Genomic DNA, 26,144 nt, shown 5'->3' on the forward strand with positions numbered 1-26,144 from the left:
GTTCCAGGCAGACTTCATTTTGGTCTTCCAGTACTTCAAGGGAGCTTATAAACAAGAGGAAGAGTGACTTTTTACATGGGCAGATAGTGATAGGACAAGGGGGAATGGCTTTAGACTAAAAGAGGAGAAATTTGGGTTACATATTATAGGGAAAGTCTTCACCCAGAGGGCTGTGAGGCCCTGGCACTGCAACAGAGCTGGGGGTACCCCATCCCTGGAGATGACTGAAACTGTGGATGGGCTCTTGGCAGCCTGAGCTGAGGGGCTGGTATGTGTGTGTTGGTGGGGGGGAGGGGCGGTTCAGGGTCCCTTCCCATCCAGCTCTGCTGTGATTCTATGAGTATGACTTTCTGAAATGGATGGAATTTTCTTGATGTTTGCTATTGGTGCTGTTAAATATCTGATAATGGCCCAGCCATATCCTGGATCCCATTATGACTGGCATGTTCCTGAAGCAGCTAGCTGCATTTGAACACCAGGAGCTTGAAACTTCAAAAAGAATAACTGGAGCACTGCTTTTGAAAGGTGCCAAATGTCTGAAAGACCAGAGTCTTGCCTGACTAGATGTTCAGTGACTTCAGTGTTCAGTGCTTTATCATCAAAGCTACTCAATATAGGACAATACCTTAGCATTAGAAACATCCTGATCCATCTTTTTTCGAGGAGGAAGCGGAGGAGGGTTTTGAGGCTCATCACTTAGCTTAGGAAAGCTACCCCATGAGCTGAAGAAAGTCTCTGGAGGGAGAAAAACCAGTATTTTAGTGCTTGTGTAACATGCCAGGAACATACTCAAGAATATTAAACCAGCCTAGATGCAACTCAAACAAGCAGATCTTTGTGTTCAACAGCAACATGAACCATTAACTCAAGTAGTATGAAACTCTCACTTGGTTCTTTAATCAGATACACTGCTCACAAAGTGGTCTCCCATTTCTGATATCAAAGATAAGCATCTGCAGTTAACAGTTAATGCTAAAAGATACAAAAACAAAGAGAATGAAGTCAACTCTTAGTCAACTTTCTCTACAATGTGCTCCTCGTTGCAGAATGTGCCTGTTTATCACCCTTGCAGAGCTGGTCACATGGCTAAGTCACATTCTGAGCAGAAGGTTTGTTCTCTTTGGCTGTATGGGTACACATTCAAATTTGGAGGCTTAGAGGCTTTGTTCAGAGTTTCTAAAGCAGGAGAGTGTAAATAAACAGATAACTCTCACAGCATTTTAGGATCTTTCCAATCCTTCTTCTGAGGAAAAAATTCTCAGAGTTAACAAACCAAAACCATCCCCCAACTTGTCTGTGACTTTCATCACTCCTTTGCTTTTTGTCTCAGAAATGCACAGAATTCTGTACCAACAAATTAGGACACTGTGCCCTCCAGTTTGAACATTCATTATGAAAAAGTATATATGTCTGTGCAATAAGGGAGTAAAGAGAAGCTCAAAGCACAGGTGAGTACAGGCTTTCTCTTCAGTCCCTAGCAGCAGAGCAATTATTTTCACTGGGTGGTAATGCTAAACTATCAGGCTGCCTCATTTTTACCATTAGTCAAATGCAATAATCATCAAGGACACTCAAAAGAAAAGCAGTATCATACTAGAGGCCTGGGGAAAATAAACAGATCAGACAGTTCTTAGACTTCATAGACTGCTTTACTGGACAGTTGGTCAAAAGCCTGTACAAAATCCCTTCAGAACTCTATTTAATGGACACAATCCATATCTTCACCCCAGATTTCTGAGACTGATTAATTACTATCCAGCTCTCCTGGACAGTAATTCCTGGAAGCAGGAAAAGCAGAGTTAAACGAAGCATTTTAAATGGAGTTACAGCACTTACTTGACTGAGGCAAACTGACAGGAGCGAAGATGCTGTTGCTACCTGTTAATGAAAAATGGATTACAGACTTTCCAGACAACAGTTGCAGACAGCATATAAAGCACGCTTGCAATGACCTCAAAAATGACCAAATTTTCTAAGTCTTATCTACTGCTAACACTAATTAAGCTTTCCAATGAAAAACATTCCTGAACTGAAGATTTGAAGTTATCAGCACAAGTCTCTCTATGCAGATGCTGCACGTGGTAATGCTGACGTAGTCCCTGCACGTAGTGCCACATGGGGACATTTCCCAAAACAGATTGCCTCAGGTCTGGTAGGCTAAAGGACCAGAAATATCACTTGTTAATTAATTACTTACAACAGGCATTTCCAAGCTGCAGTACTGCAACACTGATGCAAGAACTTCAGAGCTCACAACTACATTTTGCAATAATACACCAATACGTTTTGGAACCCCGCAGGACAGCAACAGCAATTATTAGAATCTATTGCACATTTACCATAAGAACTGTTGAGATCAATGTCTAAAAATACGCTGAACTCTGACGACGCAGACACGGGGGGAGTGGAAGGTGTGTTGGGAGAGGTTGGTGCAGACACTGCTGATTCGTGCTCCGCCTCAGTGATTCGACTGAAACTTATCTTACTCGGCTCCTTTTCAAGTGGCAGTGGGTGACTTCTCAAGGTGCCAGAGGTGGAGCCGTGCCTGCCAGCATTGGGCCTTATCCCAGGAGACTTGAGTGGGTACGTTGTTTTCCTAGGCTGGAGAAAGGAAAGCTGGTTAGCACTGCTGGCTTTTCAGGTTGTAACACTGCCAAAGTCTTCATAAGCAAATCCAAAAGGCACTCATCACATACACATCAAACAGCATGACAGCCTTTGTACAGCTGTCTCCAGGTACCGACTGTTATTACCTATATAACAGGAGTTTACTGAAAAGGTATGGATGGAGCTGAAAAAATTCTTTTTTTCCCCAGCTTATTACATCTTTTCACATCTATGAAGAATGAAAGTTCAAGTTTTACATGCACGTCAATCAGGACAAAACAGGGAAGAGAGTCACAGTCTTGGGAGGGTCACGTCGAGTGTCTCAGCAAGCTTGCAAAAGAGCTTCAAGGAACAGCCCCATGGACGTGCTGTCAGCTTACAGCACAGCAGGTCAGCAGGCAACATGCTGAGACACATGCTGTATGGGCACTCAGCTGAGTCAGCCTGAATGCTTACACACGTGGCTGGTGTGAGTGAACCCGGCTCACGAGACTCAGGTGTAACCCTGCACAGAGCAAAGCTGATCCTCTGAAGGATCGTTTCCATCTTATGGTGGCACACACAGCTCCACTCCCATTTGATGGTCAGAGGGCTGGAGCAGCTCTCTACGAGAAAAGTTGAGGGAACTGGGCTTGTTTAGCTTGGAGAAGAGAAGGCTCCGGGGAGACCTCATTGTGGCCTTCAGTGCTTGAAGGGAGCGGATAAACAGGAGGGGGAACGGCTGTTTGTGAGGGTGGGTGGTGATAGGACAAGGGGAATGGTTTTAAAGTGAGACAGGGGAGGTTTGGGTTGGATATGAGGAGGAAGTTTTTCAGCCAGAGGGTGGTGAGGCACTGTTCACAGGTTGCCCAAGGAGGCTGTGGATGCCCCATCCCTGCAGGCATTCAAGGCCAGGCTGGATGTGGCTCTGGGCAGCCTGGGCTGCTGGTTGGTGACCTGCACACAGCAGGGGGTTGGGACTGGATGAGCACTGTGGGCCTTTGCAACCCAGGCCATTCTAGGATTACTGCACCCAGAACTGGGCCTCCCTAAAATTCCCATAACAACGTCTAGTTTGGAAAACACAAACTGTAAAGAATTCACACTCAGATAACTGAGACACCAGTGTGGATATCTGCTTTAAGGGGAAAAAAAAGCCACAAGAAACAAGAAAGAGAAATTACTGTAGGCAGCATTTTTGCACCAGTAATATTTGTGGTTTCTTGCCATATTTGTAACATCATTTTAGTCATTCCCCTAGCAGGAGATTGCTGTAATGATTGATAGTGCTCTCAAAAATGACAGAAGTCTCCAGCAACTCGAATGTACATTACAATGTGTAAAAATCAAGGCAAATGGAAAATGGCAACTGAGTTTTAACGAAAGGAAATATATATATACATATATATATATATATATATATGTATATATATATGAAAAAAAATCAGCAAACAATTAATGTTTTATGAGAACATTACTGTGGAATGTTATTGTGTATTCCATCACGTGGCTGGAAGGTAAGACACTCAGGTGTAAACTGGTATTTTTAGGTTGGGGGAAAAAAGAAACATTCGTTCTAAGATAAGCTGAAAGCACTATCTTTTAGTAACAAAACACACCCGGATTTAGAAGAACACTCAAGTTTTGCTGGAAATCCACCTTATTATACTGAATTCCAGAGTGAACTGAAATGGGTTATTGGGTTAGCAAAGCTCTCTTTTCTCATAGAGCCTGGTGAATTTCAGCTATTCAACGTACAGCACAAGACTTACAAATCTAGGAGGTTGCTTGCAGTTTCGAGGTTCAATTTCTAATGACTTGTTGAACAGATAATCTGTAAACTCTTTTTCAGGTATCTTCCCCATAGGATTGAGATTTTCAAAGAATTTCTAAATGAAACAAGCATCAATAATATTTTCTTTAAAATAAACACAGAGAGGATTTGAATGAAATAAAAATCTAGCTCTTCACTAAACAAGCTCCTGGTAAGTGTCCCAGTGTGAACGAATGCCCTTATTTCAATAAGCAGGCACGTAAAATGAAGTTTTTTGTAAACTGTTTGCCAATATCTTGTTACTACTTGACCATGTACAGCAGAGCACTGCTGCAGCATATGCTGTATGCTTCCCTTCACGTAACAGCACCGATCTGGGAAGGAGCAGAATACAGCTCACAGGGCAGAGAAAGCACAAACGCTATGCCAGGGATGTTTTTAAGGGGTATTTCGGATGTCATCAGTTAATTACAAAGACTAGGCAGGCACAAAGGACAAAAGCAGAAAGTCAGAGGCAGAGCACAGCACCGAGGGCACAGTGCAGCACCTGGTGCAGCCGAGTCCCTAGGAGTGAGGTGCAACTTTAGCACAAGTACTGCCATCCCTCAAGTGTACTTTGCTTTTTGGTTTAAGAATACTGGCATCTCCAAAATCCTTCCCAGAAATGTCCACAATGACTCAGCACAGGATGCAAGTAGCTTTTTAAACAACAGTATTATTGCCCGTGTAATTCTTTAGGCAAAGTAACCAAGCTCTTTGTTGCTTCCTGACTGATGCTGTTCACAAATCAAGAGAGCTACCCACAAGACTGTTTTCTAGAAAGGTTACCATTAGCTCTGCACTCAGGAAGAACTGCTGGGTACTTAAAGCTGTTCTTTTAAATCATTGTTACCTCTATAGACAAACATCTGCCTTCACCTGGCTTCTTGTCCCATCATCTTCCTTTAAATTCCTTCAAATTACCCAGGATACGTGAGGTCTCTGTCTTATAAGTAATCTCTCCAGCATCCTTCCTCGTTTCTACAAGCAGTGCTGGCTGACCCTGGTACACCCCTGCATTTAGCAGCTTCCCTCACTCTGAATGCTCTGCCATTCTGCTCACTAGGTTCACTGCAGTAGGACTCAGTGCCCCAGGCACATACACAGCATTATAGATTAGAGGGAAGCAATTTTTCTTCAAGAAGTTCTGCTGCTTAGTCACCGTGTCTCATTCACTGCTTTACTGCTAGGAAATCTCACCACTGCCGGGCTGCAGAACAAGAAGGAGATGAACAAGACCCAGAACATGGGACCCAAGTAAGCAGACCCTCTAGCTCTGGTTGGTCTTCTGCTGTGGTACTTCTGCCACGTGCTGCTTCCAACCAGCCACCATTCCCTCCCTCCCCCGATGGTCACTGCTGACACAAGATCAGGTCTGGTACCAGAAGAGCAGCTGACCATTTTCTACTGTGCACCTTCCTTTCCTTCTCTTACTCCCAGAACAAATGTTTAATTTTTGATTACCCGAATTTCTGGCTCTATCCGCAAACAGTAAGGCTGGTTTTGATACTGCTGAATTTCTCCTGTAATTTCAGCCACTTTTCTCCTCTTACTGAAATTAATTAATTCTTTCCCTTGTCTCTTAAGGAAGTCAGGATTCCCTTCTTCTGTCTTCAAAATATTTGTTAGGTATATTCCTGATAAAAGGAGAGACGGTTTTGAAAGTTCATTTGCATTCAAAGAGCTGATTTCATTCTTTACAACGAATGAAAGATTAAAAAAATAGAACCTGAGCATAAGCAGATCATTCCCTTTAATACTCCAACAATTTATTAGCTGTCAAGAATGAATTAAGTCTGCCTTTTACATAGGAACAATGTATTATTTAAATAGGATGCTTTTCCTGAATTCAGGATCTCGTGTTATGGAGATGAAACATTCAGGTCACATCACCAATGCAGAAGCAGTATTAAAATGAAGCAACAGTCATACCAATAGAACCAGTAATCTGTATCACTAAATTAACAAATAACTTCTACACAAAGGCACGAAGCCTATTACAAATCTATCAAGTCAAACTAGGATTTTGCTGTATTAAAGGATTTTTAGAGCAGAACACAACCTTTAACTTTAAGAAAAGCTAACACATCTGTATCAAACCCAGTTTAAGAGACAATACACACAGTATGAGCCTGTTCTGGTGTTACTTACCAAAGAAAGGCACACAGGGTGGATTGATTGACTTGAGCTTAGCTAGGTATTTTTTGAAGTGATCTTGACTTAGTTCTACTGCTTCATCCAAAACTCTCTTTTTCCTTTCCTGTAGTGCCTTAGTTGTGAAAGAGAAAAAACAAAGCAGTATGCAGATCTTCTCAGCAGTACAGTTAGGAAAGAACCAAAGTAATGATGTAGCGCTCTTAACAAAACTTAGAAGCTCAAATTTATATCTGAAAGCATCTCATATTTTAATGATTTGTTCTGGACTACAGCATCATCAGTCCATAACCTCAGTCATGGGACTTTTGAGGCTACTGTAAACACAGACTATCAATTTTGTCTATCGATTTACAGGCATAACTCCAGTCCTTTAAGGCAATAAAAAACAAACATTTGATTTTGAATTGAATTTACAGGCTCTGTGTGGCCTTTCAAATAGTTCTGAAACTCAAAACATCGCATTAATGCTTCTTTTTCTATCTTAGTCAATGGAAGCTTTGCTGCCAAATCCAGGGCATTCCTTTTTCTTGTCAAGTGCAATAAGGAGTCACTGTCAGTGCAGCAGTGTGTTCATATAAACCATTCAGCAATCATTTCTTTCTGCCTCTGACAATCAGAGTTGTCTCAGACTCTCATCCAAGAGAAATGTTTGAGATAACTGTGATCTGAGTTACAGCTGTCTTTTCCCTGCCCTTCTATCCTTGCACAGGCACCAGGTGCTGCAGTTCAAGTGCTCCAGGTCAGGGTTCTCAGCCTTGGGATCCTCCTCTTTCAGACTCCTAAAACAGCAGCCTGAAGTATCAGCTTTATTTCAGACAAGTTAACAGACAATCAAACTGCCATGGTGCTTCCCCTTTTTGAGCTGAACACAAGACGACAGCTGCTGAAAAGTTCCATTTCCCCTTACAAAGCCTTTGAGACAATCAGCCCAAATCGTATTTCTCAAAGCTAACTTAGTCTTGTAACTTATTGTCTAAGAAAGCAGTGGTGATTTGGATTTCATTTAGGAAGTCTGTCTGGTGCACTCCTGGATTCCAACTAGTTTTTCCTCAGGAGCAATGCCCAAAACTTACCTCAAATGTGTGATCTAGTCTGTACACCGACACAGAGTTCATTGCACTGACTATCTCCAAAACACCATTGAAATTGTTCAGATCTTGAAACACTTGCAGGATTTCTATAATCCTGCTCAGCACGGCCACTCGCTCTTCAAAGTTCTCAGTTTCCACTATGCACCTAAATCAAAATAAGTCACTTGAGAAACACCAATAAATAAAGCCTGACATTCTGCTAGCTACTTAACTGAAGAATTCCATGGCAGAACTCTGTAGTACATTCAGCAGGCACATTTTGGCACACTCTCAAGGATCTCAAGTACAAATTTATGTAATCACAACTCGTGTATGCTCAGTTGAAAAGCCAAGAAAGGCTTTGGTTTATACTATAAAATAGAGCAAAACTCAAGCAAGATCCAGGGTGAATAGGGTGACTCTCTCAAACTGCAGAATCTACAACGGTGTATTAAATTCACAAGATTAGGTATGCACACACAGTGCTACATCCTCTACTGTGACACAGCCATGTCCTAAGAAGGATCTGATGTGAGGAGGGAGAAAGATGAAGGTGAAGCAACAGACACAACAGCGCTCTCAGCAGTGACGTAGAGAAGTGGTGCTGAGTCCAGCACTGCCCTCAGTGCTTTCTAATGTACTGTAAGAAATATAGATAGGGCACATGTTGACTAAGGAGATGTTACTGGAGAAACATCTTCTGCTCCAGGGAGCAGTGAGTCTCTGGGACTGACATGGCACGTACTCTTGAACCAAAACCTGAATCTACTGTGGTACTCTACTGCCATCTCAAGATTCAAGGCAACACAATTCACAAAGAAGAAAGTTTCTCAATTTCAGATGGAGTTAATGCCACCACACTGATATCATCACCACTGTACTTACTTTTCAAACCACAGAGTCAGATTTGTAGTATGGCGAATCATTTTCAATAGATTTGGGGAGTTAATTTCCTTATCTTCTTTAGTCCAAACGCTACCGACGAGTTCAGAAGGCTGCACTGCCCTGTTACGATAAAGGAATCCTCAAATACAAGCAATAATTGTACATTCTTGTTAGTGTTACAAGATTATTTCTTCTCTTAATCAGAAATTGCTATTCCACAAATGTGATTCTATAACAGTTATTTTAAGTAACTTTTCAATGAGTATATCTGGAAAGAAGAAAATCCATTCCTAACATAACTGAAATTGGCATTTTTGAATAAGCATTTCTACCTAAGAAGAGTGCTACAGAGTAAGTTTCATCTCCTGGAAGCAGAAGAAAGCACCCTGAAGACAGTTACAATATTTGTTAAATAAAAAGCTAAAGGACTTTGCAGATCCATAGGGAAAAGTGGCCTATTTCAATAGGAAATCTGCTGTCACTGAAACATTAAAGGAGCTTCACCTCTGAGTTTTGTAAGACCACAAAGAACTTCTATCCTGCAAAGCTAAGTTCTCCCATCAAGGCTAGCTTTGTTTATTATAGTAACAGCAAAGCAAGGAAACAGCAGAGCATGGCACTAGACTAAAAAACTCTTAGATTAGAGGACCCTGATGTAGCAGTGCTGCAGTTATATGGCAACAGCTGTGCCTTTGCTATGCAACTGTAAAGAAAAGGGGAAGATGCAATCAGGTGTTACCTTTTGACGATGAAAAAGTGTTTCTTATTCATGTACCAAAGTTCACTTCTGGCAAGGAGGCAGTAAGTTAACATTATCTACTCCTGATACTTCAGCTTCTTAATTTACCATACTGACTGAGTTACGCTGTCAGAAGTCTGATACAGAAATACAGGTTGTATTTTTTCTTGTGTATATTTTGGCATCAAACTGAAAACCTCCTTCTATGAGCTCTGTAAGTGAAGGGGATGCACTTGGGACTGATTCTAAGCATTTTCAGGGGGTCAAACATCCTGACAGAGGCATGCACTCATTCAGCCCCCACCTGTACAGGTCAGACTCGAGCAGTGTCAGCTGCCGAGCGATTTCGATGGGATGCAGAGTCATGAGGTCCAGCATCTCACTGTGCCCCACACGCCAGATGTGCCACTCGATGGGGGGAGGTGGACTCTCAAAGGTGATATTGTGACTGATCCCATTTGCCTGTGCTTTCTTTCTCTTGATGATTTTAGCAATCGATTCCACCCACTTCTTCATGGATTTTCCTACAAAACAGAAACCAGGAGAAACATTTTTAATACCATCTTAATTGACTTCTGATAGCTTAATGAAACTCACCAATAAACGCACGCAAAATACTGCATTTCTACAGGCAGATTAGTTAGGTTTGTAGGTGCCCAGTTGTGTATAAATGCACCTACTGACACTTTTAGAGAAATTATCCAACAGAGAAGGAATTCTCAACAAATATGGAATGGAGAGAAAGAAGCTGACAGTCAGGCAAGGATGAACATTACTGTCCAGAAGTAAATACATTGAGGTTAAGCAATACAGGGCTTGAAACAATTTTCAGTGGCCATTTAGAATCCAAACCAAAGTCTGCTCATGTAAAAGAGAGTCACATTAACAGTTCAATTAAAGACACTAAAATTACTACTAGTGTGTGTAAATTAGACCAGCAGGTTGTATCAAAACGTGGAAGAGAGGACAAGCAATTCACATACCTCTTACACTTGAAATAAACGTCTCCAATCTCTCTAGTAGCTCCAGATCTCTTTCAAAATCATAAAAATGGTGTTCCACCCAGTGACGAAAAACATTTAATATTCTGAGGAAGGAGAGAGAAAAAAATATTACGGTTTTAAGAACTTGAAGCTCATCCCATGTAAACATGAAACAAAAGGACTGTAAAAAAGCTGAGTTACAGATTCATGCAACCATAAACTATCAGAATTCATACAGACACTAAAAAACCCAATTTGGATCAACTTTCATTAGAAATAAATGTCATTCCTACACAATTTCATCTTTTAAGTTGTTGCAAGCATACTGCTCTACTGCTGGAAATTCATGACAGCTGCTACCATCAAAGGAGTTACAATTTGAAACAAGCTCCCATAACAGCACTGCAGGATCTTATTCCATCAGTCTGGGAGCTATCATGGTAGATATTCTGAAAAAGCAGGACAAACAGCCTGGTTCTGCTGACTGCACCTCCAGCTTAGTGCCTCCTCTCTCTGATGACCTCACACGTATTTAATCTGGTCAAAGCCGTTAACATTTCCATGCCTGCACAGCACGTCTGCAGCATTATCCACAAGAAGTGGAGTAAGAGCTCAAGAAGGGGAAGGAATGAGCATCTTCATGTCCTCCACTGCCTTCCCACATCTCAGACTGCTCTGAAGTAGAGGTCAGTACTATTAACAAAAGTGGCATTTACAAAGTGTATATCAAACCAACAGCTCAAATTCAGACACTTCTTTTGAACTGTACGAGAGTTGAGTTCCAAGCTACTGTAAGATCTCCTCAATTCAAAGATTAACTATGAACCACAGAAGTGTGAGTGTTAATTAGCCACCTTAAAACACATCTTTCACCAGGCAGGCAGTAATAAGGACACTGCTCGCCAACCACAGCAGGAATTAGACAGCAAAGCATAGCTGTCACAACTATGGGTATCCTAATCTCTCAAACAAGGAAAGAGATCAGAAACCTGGATATGTCAAAATGAGGCACAGGTTTAAAGAGCTTAAACACCATACACGAAGGCAAAAGCGTTGGATTGATTTTGGAAATGAATAGCAAGGAACACAGTTAAGTGCTGCCTCAAGCCTTTCTATAGGTTCCATTTCACTGCTTATCACTGCTCCTGTTCAGCTACAGCAGTCAGCAGTGCTGCAGGAAGATCACAGAATGGCCAGGGTTGGAAGGGACCTCAAGGATCACGAAGCTCCAACCCCCCACCACAGGCAGGGCCACCAACCTCCACATTTCACAGCAGCCCAGGCTGCCCAGGGCCCCATCCAACCTGGCCTTGAACACCTCCAGGGATGGACGGGGCATCCACAGCCTCTCTGGGCAGCTGTTCCAGCACCTCACCACTCTCACAACAAACAACTTCCCCCTCACATCCAACTGAAATCTGCCCTCCCTCAACTTCAAACCATTTCCCCTTGTCCTGCTGTAAGATGTATCTGTAACAAAGAAAAGGGCACTGAGAGATCCCCAGCTAAATTCAAGCCTAGCTAGCAGAGGATATGAAAATGGTATCAAAAGCAACGTAACTGTATTTAAACTCTTCCTCCAGTTAGGTTACAAAAAGCCATTCAGTGCAAGTTTCTTGGGAGGGGCTCTATAGGCACTTACATGGATATCTGCAGAAACAGCAAACAGAAAATAGCAAGGAAAAATACGTGCTGAGAGGGAGCATGTGAAGACCTCCCAGGAACCGATAGCTCTGGAGGCTAGTGGCCTTGCTGAACCCACAGGGACAGATAAACTCAGAACACCAAGAACCTGCCAAATCTGTACAAGGACAAGAGCACACAGAACTATCAAGGTTACACTGGGATTGTATTACTTGGATCACATCCAAGAAGGTGCTGACTCTTATCTATCAACGAGAACTACGGGATTACATACATACATGCTTGGGTGTTTTGTTTGGAATATTTGTACATGGGTATGTGATGAAAAAAAAGCACTCCTTAAGTGACTTTCTAAACACCTATACTGAAGGAACTGGCATGTCATAACCCTCCACTTAAGTGGAAATTGCTCCAAGCAGGTTAACTGTGAATGACTGTGCAAGGAGGAAAAAGATGAGGGCACTGGGCCCCTGGTTATCTGCCATTCATAATAACAGCTTGATGCCACTAATAACAGTGTAATGAATAAAAGCTGTTCTAGCAAATACTTCTTGTGATCTGTGTCTCCTCCTGACTCTTTCCTATCAGGGAAACAACTGGCCTCATTCATGCTAGAAATGCTTAATTGTTCCCCAAGTTAGCTTGGTCAGCAAGATCTTGAAGATTCACTGCAGCCTGTTGCAAAGCACGGCGCAGACAAGAGTCTTCCTTTGTGCAAATCCATCACTAGGGCTGGGAAAGGGAGAAAAATACCAGAGGTCTGAAAACATGGAGACAGAAACTATCTTCACAGGGCCTATTAACAAGGAATCTGTTCAAAATGCCGTCAGAATCGCTTTCAGCCGCACATCTCTCACCCACTGTCGCTTTACATAGCAGCCATACAGCGTTCCTGTGGATGGCAGAGATCACAGCTGTGAGCAGCAGAGAACCAAGCAGACTTGCAACAACAACAACAGAAGCCAGTATGACTAATCAGAACATGGTTTGGGCTATTAGTCTGGTCACAGACAATGATAAGTCCCTACTCGACAGCACAGCAGTCTCCTAAAGAGATTACTGTCTCCAGGAACGCAATATAATCACCAAACTCAAATCTGGATTTAACAGAACAAATTTAAAAGCAAATAAACCTGAGTTGCACTGGCTGGACGTATTCCTTGCGAAATCGCTTAAGGTCTGCACTGATGGGCTGCTCCCCTTTCTCGATTGCCAGCCTGTCTGCTTCAGTAGGCTCAGGCTCTGGGATTTCAAACCTATGAATACAAGCACCAGAAAACTGATGGTAATTAAGATAAAACACAAACCCTTTATGTAGGATACGAAGAGCAATTTTATTTAAAGAAATTCAATGCAGCGAAACTCAAGCACTCACTCATCCAGTATCCAGTCTGCCTGGAATTCCCTCCTCCCCTAGCAATGCTGTGCTAACACACCCTGCCCTCACCCTGATAATTTGCTGGTTTTCTGGTCATCACAAGACGTCTAGACTAGGATAGAAGGTTTTTAACTACCTGCTAGCTTGATTAAGCGAAGATTAGAAGAAAGCTGCAGAGCAGCTTTATCACACTGCATTAACATGCTGTTTACAGTTAGAGTCTGTGCCTTTCAAACAAACTGACTAGAACATTTCAGTTCTTATTTGCATTGAGACACACACAAATATGCTCTTGTGATCAAGTGAAGCAGTTCAAAACATAACCAGCTGGCAGCTGAGGCACACTGAGTACTAGAGCTGGTAAGGCATTCAGGTATTAATTTAACAAAATGGAAAAGAAAAAAGCTTGCATTAAGAGAGATCAATGCCCATTTTTAAAGTTATTTTTGATGACCTTCCCTGTTTTTCCTGGTTGCCAAACGTATGACACACAGAGCACCAAGAACCCGAGCAGAAAAGGAGATGGTAAAGGAACACAGAGCCCTTCTGTGCATCTCCAGAAAGGATGATCACTGCTTACCTTTCAATCAGTAAACTCAGCAGTTCCTGGGGCTTGCAAAAGGAACGGTACGTGGTAAGGAAAGTACGTACAAAATTGGGATCTGTAAAGGCAGAATATAGAAATACAGTAAGTTGAGCACCGTGGTTTAGAAAACACCAGAACTGATACTGCTGAAAATTCAGCTCTTTGATTTAGCCTTGCTGAAGAATTCAATGGCACGTGCTATGCTCCCTCAAACACTGTGTCTCAACCTTGGCACACGGAATGCCTTACACTCACTGAATAGGAAGCTATTCGGTGATTTCATAAAGACAAAGAAAACACAGTAGAACTAAGCTATCTACTATCTGCACATCAAAAACACATCTATCACCCCAACAAAACATTTGCCTTACCTGCTCTTAAAATAATCTCCCCAGCAGAGACTGCACACCTCGCCCAGCCACGCCACAGCAGCATACAGGCACCCTTTGCAGGGCAGTCAGCAGTGAAAGCATTACAAGAAGCAGAGACCTTACAAAGCAAATACTTGCAGCAATTCCAGATGCTGCACCTCCAGGAGCCACCACACCTCCTTCCTGCTGCTCCTCTCTACTAGGCTGGAGTGTTACCACCAGACATGCCTGTCCACAAGCCACTGCAACTCTCAGCCAAGTGTCAACCTACCTTTCCTGGCATTTTAGCTGAGCCCAACACGTGTTTCAGTTGGCACACTGATGTCTTAGGAGCATGCATCAATTACAGTCTGTTTATCAAAGGCATTAGGTGCACTCTGTATCACATCTGAAGTATAGTTTCTGCCCTGTCACCTGCTCCAGCACTCCCATCAGCTCACCCCTCTGCAGTAAGGAATGCAAGTCCAACGGGCATCTGCTGCAAAGCTCTGTCAAACCAACTAACCAGCACAGAGCTGAGGAGAGCACCCAGTCCTCTGCCACTGCACCGAGGTGCTGCAAATACAAACATTGCTCCTTTACTCCCCCAGCTGAAGGCTACCTATCAGCCTGGGCAAAAGATCACGGCCACTTCAAAAAGAGAATCGTAACTCATCCCCAAAGTACCAACCTGGACACTGAGGAAGGTGGCACATTACACAAACGCTGGGTAACAAAAGACTAAGGACACATCTGCCATAAAAAATAGAAATCTAATTAAATAATTAATTACAAATCCTCCCACCAATTTCAATAACGTCTCTTTAATTTCCTTCAATTCCACTCATGTAGAATCTCCCAGATTGTGAATAAGCAAGCCGACAAACAAACCACTTCACTGCGGATCCTGAAGGGTCATCACCCAGTCCTAATCCTTCCACCCACACACAGTCACCCGTGGCTGGTGCACAGCAGCAACTGAAGGCTGAAATAAAGGAAAACCAGGCCTGGAGAAGTGCATGGGCAGATGTTCCCTCAGAAATGTTTGGAGTTGTTCACAGCCTTTCCCTTTTCTTGCTGGTCTGTAAATAATCTTGAACCTGTCAGCGTTTAGTGCAGGCAGCTCACACCAGCAATCAACATGCAGTCAACTAATTTCTCTAAGAGACACACAAAAGACAAAGAAGGATGCTTCTAGGCAGGCTTACTTCCCCGCAAAGCACTGTTCAATGCCTTTAAGGGATCCTGTACAAACCAGAAGTAATGGTGCTTCATTCCGTGATAATGCTGCTGAGTTTGCACCCTAGTGCTGGCCTGGCCAGTTCTGCTTCTACATCACGTCACTCTTGGGTATTATTTATGACACTTCTAGAAGAAAATCTTCCTCTTACAATGGAACAGGCTCTCTCTGCTCTGCAAGCCTTTCCAAAAGGTGACTGCTGCTCTGCCTTCAGCGCTGTGCAGGTGCCCTCACCTTATTTTTTAGATTATTTTTTTAAAGTAACAATTTCAGTACAATAGAAAATACAAGCAGCGTGCTTCTATTAGCAGCTCACAAGTCACATGCAAGAGATTAACAATTGCATCTGCTGCTCTGCATCTGCTACGTCCCACGGCAGCCCAGTACCAACTGGTGAGCTGTGAGGACAAAGGTCGTTGTGCAAATGAAGAGCCTCTGAGCTGGGACAAACCTGCTCCCACCAAACCTGAAACTAGCACAAACATACACTAAACTGAACAGCTATGAGCGTATTTTTACCTAAACACAAAGATAAAGCACCACCACCATCTGCTAGGAGTCCCTCCCTGTGACGTTATTGAAATGTCCTTGTAGAAGGAGGGTTTGTTAGCCTTGGCTCCAAACACTGCTTGGAGAAAAGCACATGGGAACCCATGAGACAATGCCTTCACCAAAGATCCCCAAGGCCAAAGCAGCAAGAATTTGTGCTATAAAAGCTTATAAAGTTATGCTGTCAAACTAATACTCCAATACACCAGTTCACTCTGAAAAAGACACGTGCCACAGAAACCCAGCACATTTTAGATGTGGAGGACTTGGAATTCACAGGCAGCACAGCTATGGGTTACTTGCATGACCCCTAGTTGGATCAACACTGAATTTCGGTGTTCTCTTTTCTTTTTTTAAGATACACAGCTCAAAGCAATCCAGCTTTAGTTGTTACACAGTGTGTGTGTTTTTAAAGACTCGTACATAAGATCTATCAAATATTTCCAGCAGTGTAAGCACATTCAATAACTACAAGCCTAATTTCTGCGGCTTTGATATCGTGTTTCACAGAAAAGCCTGAGGAACTGACTGCGATTTGCATCCTTTCCTACTGAGGGGCTTCAGAAAGCAGCAGGCTAAAGCATAACAAATGGCCTCCAACGTTTCTCCTCCTCCACACAGCCTGTGACAGCCCTGCTGCGTTAGCCATGAGGGTCTTGGGAAATGAATAAGCAAAGGTTAGCTGAAAGCATCAGTAGCTCCTAGTAGTCCACTGATATGTTGTGGGGAAGGAAGGGGTCTTGTAAGCCCCAAGGCTCTTTTAAAGCTTTGCAAGCGAGGCTGCTCGGTTTAATAACAGATATTGGTTACTTCTGCAAATCTCACATTGCATTTAACCAAAAAAAAAAAAAAAAGGCAAACAATAGATGAAAGGACCAATTTCATCACCCATATGTGCACCATCTTCAAAAACACATATGTATCAAGTGTACAGGGTACCTGCATACATATGGTACGTTAGCCTCTCAATTAATTTCACAACCGTTCCTCCTTTGATGATGGGAATCCCATTCCTGCTTTGCAAGTTGTCCTCAAAAACAATGTTATCCTCAGAATCTTCTACTACAAAGCGGTACACGTTTGGGCTGGGCAACCTCAGTGGCTGTTCATTTTCCTCTTGCAGTAGCACTGAGTCGAGCATCCTATCCAGAGTGCTCCGGTACTGGAGGGAAATCAGAGCAGCCATCCAATTACTCTTCTCTTCAGCAGACTTGGCAGCAAAGAGTATACTGTTTTCATCTTTAGACACCAGTTCAAAAGCATGTTTATATTCAGATGTGTCATCTTTATCAATAATCTGTATTTTCCTCATGATTATCTTTTCCTTCAGTCTATACTCCGCGTTGCTGTAACCGGGGAGCCGTGACTGGCCATGGTTAGTTTTACAGCTGATCATTAAGCCATCAAAGAGGAAGATGTGTCGTTCGTGTTTAGCTCCTATTTTTGTCAAGGTGCCTTCCATTATGAATTCATTACAGCACTGCCCAATATCTTTGCCTTCCCAGCCATCAATATTTTTCTGGATTTCGTTCATTTTCTTGATGGCCAAGTGCTTGCTTCTTATTTGCCGGTTATAGAAGCGACAAACTGGCTCCCTTGAAAGGATAAAAGAAAAAGTCACAGTGGGCACATTCCATCCCAAGAGACTGAAAACCAACTACATTAACTAAATTAACATCCTTATTTCTTCCCCCTAGATGCCCTAACCAAGTTTACTGTTCCAAATAAGCCACATGTAGTGAAAGGATAAGATACTGACGTTACTCATTGAAGGTTTTGGGCTGCTATTCCATTTACAATGGAAACGGTCACAAAGACATCTCTTGAAAAGGAAACACACGCAGTAACTAGAAAAAAAACAACAATGCCTTCCACATAATTTCTTTCTTTCTCTGCCAATATTGGAAAACCACATAAGTTTGTGCCTTAATACCCAGGCCGACGTCTTGGGGAGTGTTTGCTGTAGATGCGCTCCATGCTGCACTGGAGATTCAGAAGAGCAGTAATGGCTTGTTTTAAGCACTCCCGATCCTCCTCATCTTCACTGCATTCCTGCAGTTGCTGTAACACATAAAGAACATTTTACTTTCAGATTTGTCTAAAAGACAGAGGTAGGAAGACTGACAAACATTCTTACAGTGCTTTTCACCGTGCTCAGTGAAATCAAGGGCTTCCAGTCAACAAAAGAGTCGTGCCTAGCAGCACTCCCAAAACCAGCAATGCACGTACCCCAAAAAATACATCAGCTACTCAGGAGTGGTCTGTACAAAAGCAGAGAGAGGTCGGGAGTGTAGGAAGAAAACCCAGAACAAATAACTGATGCCAATTGTCAGAGATGTCTTTTCTGTGATCTCTTCAATAATGTTGTTTCACAGCTGGTAAGAATTTTGTTGTATAGTTTGGGGTTTTGAAGTAGTCCAGGATTAAATGCTGTTTTGCGTAACTACATGTGATACTTCAACGAGTCAATTAACCTTAACATTTCAGAGCACGTTTAAAGGACAGAATGACCAGTGTTTACCTTTTTCTTCTTACTGTTCTAAATTCAGCCATCTTCAGTACAATAATCTGCATTAACTTCACATGACAAACTCTCCCATCCTAAATGAAGTCTGAAATTCGAGATGTGCTACTAATAGCAAAATGTAAATGGTGGGAATCAACACAAAGACTAAATCTGTCTCTGCCACTGGTTTGAAACTTCTTGAATATGAAACATATGGAGATAGGAAAGCTAGTTACTTTTGACAGCAGCATGCTTTGAGAAAGGCCTTTTCAGAGAATTCCACTTTTTGGTTAAGGTCATCACTCCTAACGCACGACTGATATAAATAAGAGATTTTTGTTTTTAACCCCTTTTGTGTTCAAGATAGTATAAATACCTTAAAGAAAATTCAGGCAAACAGAATTGCTGGGCAATATCAAGACAATATGCCACACAATTTCGGATGAACTCTGTTTTACCTCCATACTTTAAGAGAAATCTTACTTACAATCACTCAGCATGGCAGAAGCCTTCTTTTCCTTTCCCCACTACGTTCCCTCAGCAAGGATATGTAGCGTCCTCTAAAAGTAATTGAGAGAACAGGAATTGACCAGATTGGTCCACTCTCTTCACGTAATTGAAATTACTATGATTTTTCTTTTGCACATGCCCAAACTCCATCTTGCATATTAGAAAAATGAAATTTTCACAAAAATTTCTAGGAAGTTTATGAGCTGAGGAACAGTGCAGGGAAGGGAAAAATAAGACGTCTATCTCTGTGGAAACCCTTCCCTTTGTATGAGGCACAGAAATGCAAAGAACATAAAAATGACTTGAAGAGAACAAAATCCTAAATGTGGGAAAAGCTGCTTGATCTAATACTCTTCTTCCTCCCCTGTCCTGAGCACAATTTCTTGCATACCCTTTCCAAAATACGAGCTTTGCCAGCTAGCAGACAGCAAATGGCATACTTGACTTTTTGTTGGTGGTGGTATTGAAAACAAAGCCTCCACTTGCCCAGTAACCCACTCCAGTCCCAGAGTTAATGCCCAGATCCCTGGCGATCAGGCAGATTACCTCAAATGTGTCTCTTTCTCTGTAATCACTCCAACATCTGCTTTTCCAAATGCCTGCTTTTAATCAAGCATCTTTTTGTCTAAACAGCAGATACAAAAGCATAACATGTTTGCTAGACAGAGAAAATAGGTAAATCTTTAGGAAAAGGGAGAAAAGGGTCCTTCTTACATCAGATATAGTTAGGAATATAATCAGAATATAGATATACATTTAAGATACTAGTGATGATAAATTGAGAGTATTAACTTCTCACTTTATTATACAGAAAACTGTCAGAAAACAGAAAAGCAGTATTCATTAGAGAAAGGATGCCATGGTGATGCTGTAGCATACTGGAAAGGGTTTCTCTGTCTGTGTCAGCGATGAGGTAGCAGAGGAAAAGATCAAAAGGCAGAATTGCATAGACTTTGTGTTGCTTGACGACAATATAACAAGTCACATGCATGAATCAGGAGCAATCTTGTGCCTGAGAGTCACACGAGAAGGCAGAATATATTCTCTAGGCAATAAAGGAAAGCCTTGGACATAACCACAGATTTGAACTGCTCATTTCCAGGATTTAAAAGACTTCCCTATCTTGCATTTGCACCTTGCTCAGGACCTGTACAGACTGTATGACCCCTTGAGTTCTTCCCACTGCATTCAGTCAGTAATATTCCCTGGAACTCTGGTACTGACAGCAATTATAAAAACATTACTGGAGCTTGAAAGACCAGTGAAGCAATGAATGTCCCTCTGCACTGCTAGCATTAAGGTGCTTGTCCTCGCAAGTGTTCAGCAGGGTGCTCTGAAACACAGAACACTCAGACAATCAATTATGGAGATCAGTCAGAACGTATTAGTTATCTCTTTGCAAAATCTAATAGGTTCTGATCACTACCAGTCATGTTTCAAGATAATTCTTCAGTGTGACATCCTTCAACCTTTCCTGTAAATTACCTGTTGCAAAACAGTCCACGGTGAGGTTTGTCTTCTGTTGAACAAGCAATCAACATCAGTAAAGAGTTGCAGCAGCAGGGCCTGCCCTCTGACTCAAGGTGCTCAAGGCCATTTCCTGGTGTCCTCTCTACAGCTGCTAATCAAGAGCAGACACACCAAGCAAATTTCTGCCTCCTGCTTAAGGAAAGAGGACCCTACAACGTGTATAAAATGGCTGCACATAAAGGCTTGTGTACCAAAAAGCAAAGTCCTGCACCTTGAAGGAACTCTCAAGCTTTTCATATTTTCATTTCATAGAATCATTAAGGTTGGAAAAGACCACTAAGATCGTCAAGTCCAACCACAGACCCACCAGCACTGTGCCCACTACACAGTGTCCCTAATTGCCACATCTCCACGCTTCTCAAAATCCTCCAGGCTCCCCGTGCAGCCCATTCCAATGCCCTCTCTCAGCTTTCACCCATTTTAGTTTTGCTATTTTGCAAAAGAGCAAACAGCAGACTGGCATTTCTGTAAACCAGATCTCAATTCAGAGTCTTTGGGGGAGTTTACCAGATTTGTTGGAAGCTTTCTTCAGGAGCAACAGTCTCATACTTAGCTTTTCTCTACTGAAGCCAAGAAATTGTGACATTTCAACATTCTGTTCCTTTTCCACTTCTACTTTTACCAGTTCTCTTTCAACCAAGGCTCCTACAGCCAAACACAATGGTAACAGAGCAGCAATCACCAGTGCTTTATAACATATACTGGTATTGTTGAATAAATGCTTTCTCTATCCCAAAAAACACTCTGCTTTTAAAAAAAAAATCACTGCTGTTGACTGAGGACATCTTAAACATTTTAAACCTAAAGGGAAGTGATGGCAAGAAAAGACTTCCATCATTTTCCCTGTTAGAATTCCCTAATTAAAAAAAACAAAAACAAAACTGTTTAATTCTCTCTCATAGAGAATCCTGTTGTATGCCAAAGATAAAAACAGCTAAAAGAAGCAACACTGCTTTTCAGACTATCTGCCAGACTTCATTCTTTGAAGCTAAGAGGCAATATTAAGAACGTGCACACAGGAGCTGATCCCATCAATAGTAACAGGAGTTAAGAGCATCCCAGGAGATGGAGAACTCTTATTACAATGAGAACCTAAGACAGGCTATGAAAAATGAACTACCTTCTCTGCACAATGGTCTAAAACACAAACAGTAAGCAACCCTTCTGTCAGGAAAGAAAAAACTACAGGTTTGTTCACTAATAATTTCATAGAATCATCATAGAATCATACAATGGCCTGTGTTGCAAAGGAGCACAGTGCTCACCCAGTTCCAACCCCCTGCTGTGTGCAGGTCGCCAACCAGCAGCCCAGGCTGCCCAGAGCCACATCCAGCCTGGCCTTGAATGCCTGCAGGGATGGGGCATCCACAGCCTCCTTGGGCAACCTGTTCCAGTGCCTCACCACCCTCTGGCTGAAAAACTTCCTCCTCATATCCAACCTAAACCTCCCCTGTCTCAGTTTCAAACCATTCCCCTTGTCCTATCACCATCCACCCTCACAAACAGCCTTAAATTTGAGAATTACAGAACACAAAACAACCACTCATCAGGAGGATGTGTGTTATTGTTCCCCTACAAAGCAGACAGACACTGTGCAGCTTGTAAAAATCAGGCTAATGGTCACATTCTCCCAGGGCTGGCCCTTATGTTTTCACTCTGATTTCATACTGATGTGCCCTAATTGCCAGCTTTAAGAAACAATGCATCATCAATTGGCCTGACCTTCAGTATAATAACAATACAGGTCACTAAACTGTGTTGTTTCAGTATGAAAGAACATTTTAAGAAGTTCAGAGACTTACCATACTCTCAACAGACCTTTATGGAAAGGGAAGTTGCACTACTTTGAAAGGGAGACGTAAATTACAGAGCTCTAAGTGCTCACAGACCTGTGCTGCTCTGACTGCCCGCAGTTTGTACTTTCAAACCACTCCTCACAGCAGCACAAGATTTATGAAGTATGAAAACTGTGGTCACGTAGATTTGCTGCTCTTGATACACACAGTCCCGTGGTACTGACAGCTACAGAGGGTTTGTTTTTCCTTAAGCTTTTTTCTAAGCTGACTATCAAACAGAAACACGTCCAGATTTAAAATTTAAGTCACTTGGAATTGGAATTGACTATAAGTCTGTGGTAATCCAAACACTGCAGAAGGTTTGTGGGCCAAATTAAGTGACTGATATTTTGCTTATCTAATTCAGTGTATGCAAAGTCATAGCACAGATGATCAAAAAAGAAGAAAAAACCATATAAGGGACCAACTGTTCTTTTTCTAGGCTTCAGTTTCTTTCCTTTGATAAGACTGTACATTGGATTATAGATGTTCTAGATTACAAAGTTTCCTACTCTTGTGAGGGTGGATGGTGATAGGACAAGGGGAATGGTTTTAAACTGAGCCAGGGGAGGTTTGGGTTGGATATGAGGAGGAAGTTTTTCAGCCAGAGGATGGTGAGGCACTGGAACAGGTTGCCCAAGGAGGCTGTGGATGCCCCATCCCTGCAGGCATTCAAGGCCAGGCTGGATGTGGCTCTGGGCAGCCTGGGCTGCTGGTTGGCGACCTGCACACAGCAGGGGTTGGAAGTGGATGAGCACTGTGGGCCTTTGCAACCCAGGCCATTCTATGGTTCTGTGATTCTATGAAATGCAAAGAAAGAGTATAGATTGCTTAGACTTGTACAAATACTATACAGGTATTTACGGTAAGAACTTAAAAAAAAGTGTAATTTCTGATGCTATTAACAAAATGCAAGCTATAGCTACAGGATATTTTATTTCACCCATTTAAGTATATCATGTGTAGTTCATAATTCACTTAAACTTATTTGCATTACAAACTTTCCCAATGCAAGATACACCTTTTATAAACACAGTCTTCAGCTACTTAAAAAAGCTCCACGTATTTTTTGAGATACTGCACTCTCTACAGCAAAGACAGCTTCTTATTCAAGAATGATTATTACGGATGTCAGACATTAAATTCCTGCTGACTGCTGACCTCTGATTTCATAACTCACTGTAGAAACATTTCCTTGTAAGCAAAACAGATACATGCTCAGTTACCTTTTGGCTTTTAGCTGTTATACCCAAGGGAAGTATCTGCTGATGCGAACCACCTTGCTAGAGCACAGCAGAATAAAACAAGTAGAAGTCATCTGTGGTGAAATCAAGCAAGGCTCTTCTAATGGAAGTAATGCCTCAATGCACAGAAATGCTCATACAGGCCAGTTGCCAACGTAAACAATTTGTACAGCAAGACACCCAAAGTACACCCGACAGGAATAACTTCTTAGCACCTAAACAGGAATTCCTGAAAGCCCGTGTAGTTCACCAGTGCCATTTCTTAGATGATAGAAAATAAGAACACAGTAGAGCTCATCTTCATTACTTCTCATCACAGACAAAGTGTGGTACAACATGAAAAATGGCACTGCTTGCAGCATCTCTTCCCTTTAGCACTCAGGGCAAATGGTTGAAAATTAAGAACAGGTCATTCTGACTCTGCTGAAGGGAAGTGCTCCTCCCAGCACCAATAAGATCAACAGAGATACAGCTGCAGTGTTCTCAGCATCTGGTCACACTTATCTAAATTATGCTTAGGTTTGTACTGAAGGGATACAAAACACAGAACTCAAGTAAAGAAATGATTAAAAGATTTATGCACTGCACTGTTAACAATATTTGAACTCATGCTCAGTCAAGGTTTGTATAATAAGATACACAGTTACTTCAAATGTTCTTATTGGGGCAACAGGTGCTTCTGGGGATTTTTTCACATGAATTTGCTTTTCAGACACACTCTGATGTCATTTTGATGTTTGTCATGTTTTTCAGTGTTAAGCTGCAGCAAGTAAAATCTAACTGCTTATTTCAAAGCTCAGATTCTCCACATTAAGAAAAGGTTTTCAGCAGGAAGAAGGTGTGGCTTCACTTACCTGCAGTAACTCAAAGTAGTGCAAACAATGATAGACTGGGATAAGCATGAGCCGTGGGAGGACATATCGTACAGCTTCTTTAAAACCTTCAGCAGTAGACTGAAAAGAAAAAACAAACAGGATTACTTACAACGAAACACTCAAACCAGGGCAGGACAAAGCCCTGAGCACTCTGGTGGAATTCTGAAGTCAGCCCTGCTTTGAGCAAGATGGTTAGGTTGGATGCATTCAGAGTGTCCCTTCTGATTTACATTACTCTGTGCTTACGAGTGAGGAAGACAGTAAAGTTCCCAAAAACATCTGTCTAACAAATCAAGCAATAGAACCTGACAATGCTCCTCCAGGCTCTGTAATCATCTTTTTTTTTCCTATCAGAAGCTTAAGGTGGATTTTGATGCATACTCACCAGCAAGCTCTGAGAACATCTCCAACCCCTACAAGTGCTACAGCTGCACAGAGAGCACCTGAATGGATTGCATTATTGCCAGAAGCAGCAAATTAGATGTAACAGCTAGAGGACCAAGTCACCCACCACTCATTTTTATAAGCATCTTTTGATATTCAAGACCCTCATATTACAATCCTTAGCACCTTTACATTTTACCATCTGCAGCCCTCAATAGCAACAGCTCAAGGTGACAAGACCTAAAAAAAAAAAATGCACTGTGGTTAAGCTGCACACCTTTTGGACACATCTCAGAATGCAGGACAGTGTTCATGTCCATTTCCAATACAACATGTTCTATCTGGGCCACACTTAGCTGCAGAACTTGAAGAAAACACTGGAGTGTAAGAGAGCAGTCAGAATTCCTGTATTTGTCATCAACTTCTCTCTAATTACACCTCCTTTCAAATTGCACGTTCTGTGCTTCAGTTTACAGCCAATTTACCACAGAGATATGGAGGAGTCATTACATTTTGAGGAAATCAATATTAGTATCTCCCCTTCCTTAGTGAGACATCACAAGTTTAGGAGTTAGAAAACGCATCAGAAATCTTTTCCCATTCCCAGCAGTAATTCAGCATTTAAGATGAGGAGATATCCTCCAAAGGCCAGGAAATCCCTGCCACCATCCACCCCAAGATAATGACCAAATAGAATCCAAATTTCTTGATCTCCATTTTGGAAATGACCCCTCCCCTCTGTTTAAGACTCAAGGCCACAACTCTGCAATTGCCAGAGTCAGCTGCTATGTGTCCAACAGCCCAGAGCCTGGATCTGTTTTTACCCCAGGGCTAGGACAAGTGCAGAGGAACATCCCCAGGAAAGCCCACACCTCCAGTGCTGAGGAGAAAGAGGAGCCCAGATTCATCATCTAATGACTCAACTTCCAATTTAATCTGGAATAGGGTTTGCAGCTTTCTATTTGCAACCATCCATCTCACCAAACACTCAGAGATGGAATGAAAACACTCACCATGAAGGAGAGGAAACTCATCTTACAGAGCCCCAAACTACAAACTAACTGTGATGGGTTCAGCTGGGAACACAGCTCCTCTGAGTATGCTACTGAACACAAGCTCAGCTCTCCTCTGAACAGTAGTCTTTAGCAGAAACATAATGCTGGCAGAGGTTGAAAATAAATAAATAAATAAATCACAGATGATCTTGGTGAATAAACAGGTCAAGAAAAACTGTCAGTTCTAGTGCCTAAACATGAGGACCTGGGGTATGAAAGGAAGCA

General features: G+C 42.1%; 1 protein-coding gene across 4 annotated transcripts in view; it reads right to left on the minus strand.

The window, feature by feature from the left end:
- The window catches only part of SOS2 (SOS Ras/Rho guanine nucleotide exchange factor 2), a 48,413-nt gene that overhangs the window by 2,092 nt on the left and 20,177 nt on the right, over nucleotides 1-26,144 (minus strand). For 3 of the 4 annotated variants that reach the window (XM_085225902.1, XM_003206840.4, XM_085225901.1), the window contains 15 exons: nucleotides 24,460-24,558; nucleotides 17,914-18,041; nucleotides 16,920-17,575; nucleotides 13,836-13,917; nucleotides 13,011-13,133; nucleotides 10,234-10,337; nucleotides 9,555-9,774; nucleotides 8,512-8,631; nucleotides 7,630-7,792; nucleotides 6,551-6,668; nucleotides 5,864-6,036; nucleotides 4,359-4,475; nucleotides 2,340-2,601; nucleotides 1,837-1,878; nucleotides 626-735 (listed from right to left, as the gene is read on the minus strand). In XM_085225902.1, the coding sequence (XP_085082028.1) occupies nucleotides 626-735; nucleotides 1,837-1,878; nucleotides 2,340-2,601; nucleotides 4,359-4,475; nucleotides 5,864-6,036; nucleotides 6,551-6,668; nucleotides 7,630-7,792; nucleotides 8,512-8,631; nucleotides 9,555-9,774; nucleotides 10,234-10,337; nucleotides 13,011-13,133; nucleotides 13,836-13,917; nucleotides 16,920-17,575; nucleotides 17,914-18,041; nucleotides 24,460-24,558 (2,517 nt within the window). The remainder of the gene's footprint in view (nucleotides 1-625; nucleotides 736-1,836; nucleotides 1,879-2,339; nucleotides 2,602-4,358; nucleotides 4,476-5,863; nucleotides 6,037-6,550; nucleotides 6,669-7,629; nucleotides 7,793-8,511; nucleotides 8,632-9,554; nucleotides 9,775-10,233; nucleotides 10,338-13,010; nucleotides 13,134-13,835; nucleotides 13,918-16,919; nucleotides 17,576-17,913; nucleotides 18,042-24,459; nucleotides 24,559-26,144) is intronic. The other variant, XM_010712146.3, reaches the window with a different exon arrangement.

Source organism: Meleagris gallopavo, chromosome 5, assembly GCF_905368555.1.
Source record: "Meleagris gallopavo chromosome 5, MGAL_WU_HG_1.1, whole genome shotgun sequence".
Classification (NCBI taxonomy): domain Eukaryota; kingdom Metazoa; phylum Chordata; class Aves; order Galliformes; family Phasianidae; genus Meleagris; species Meleagris gallopavo.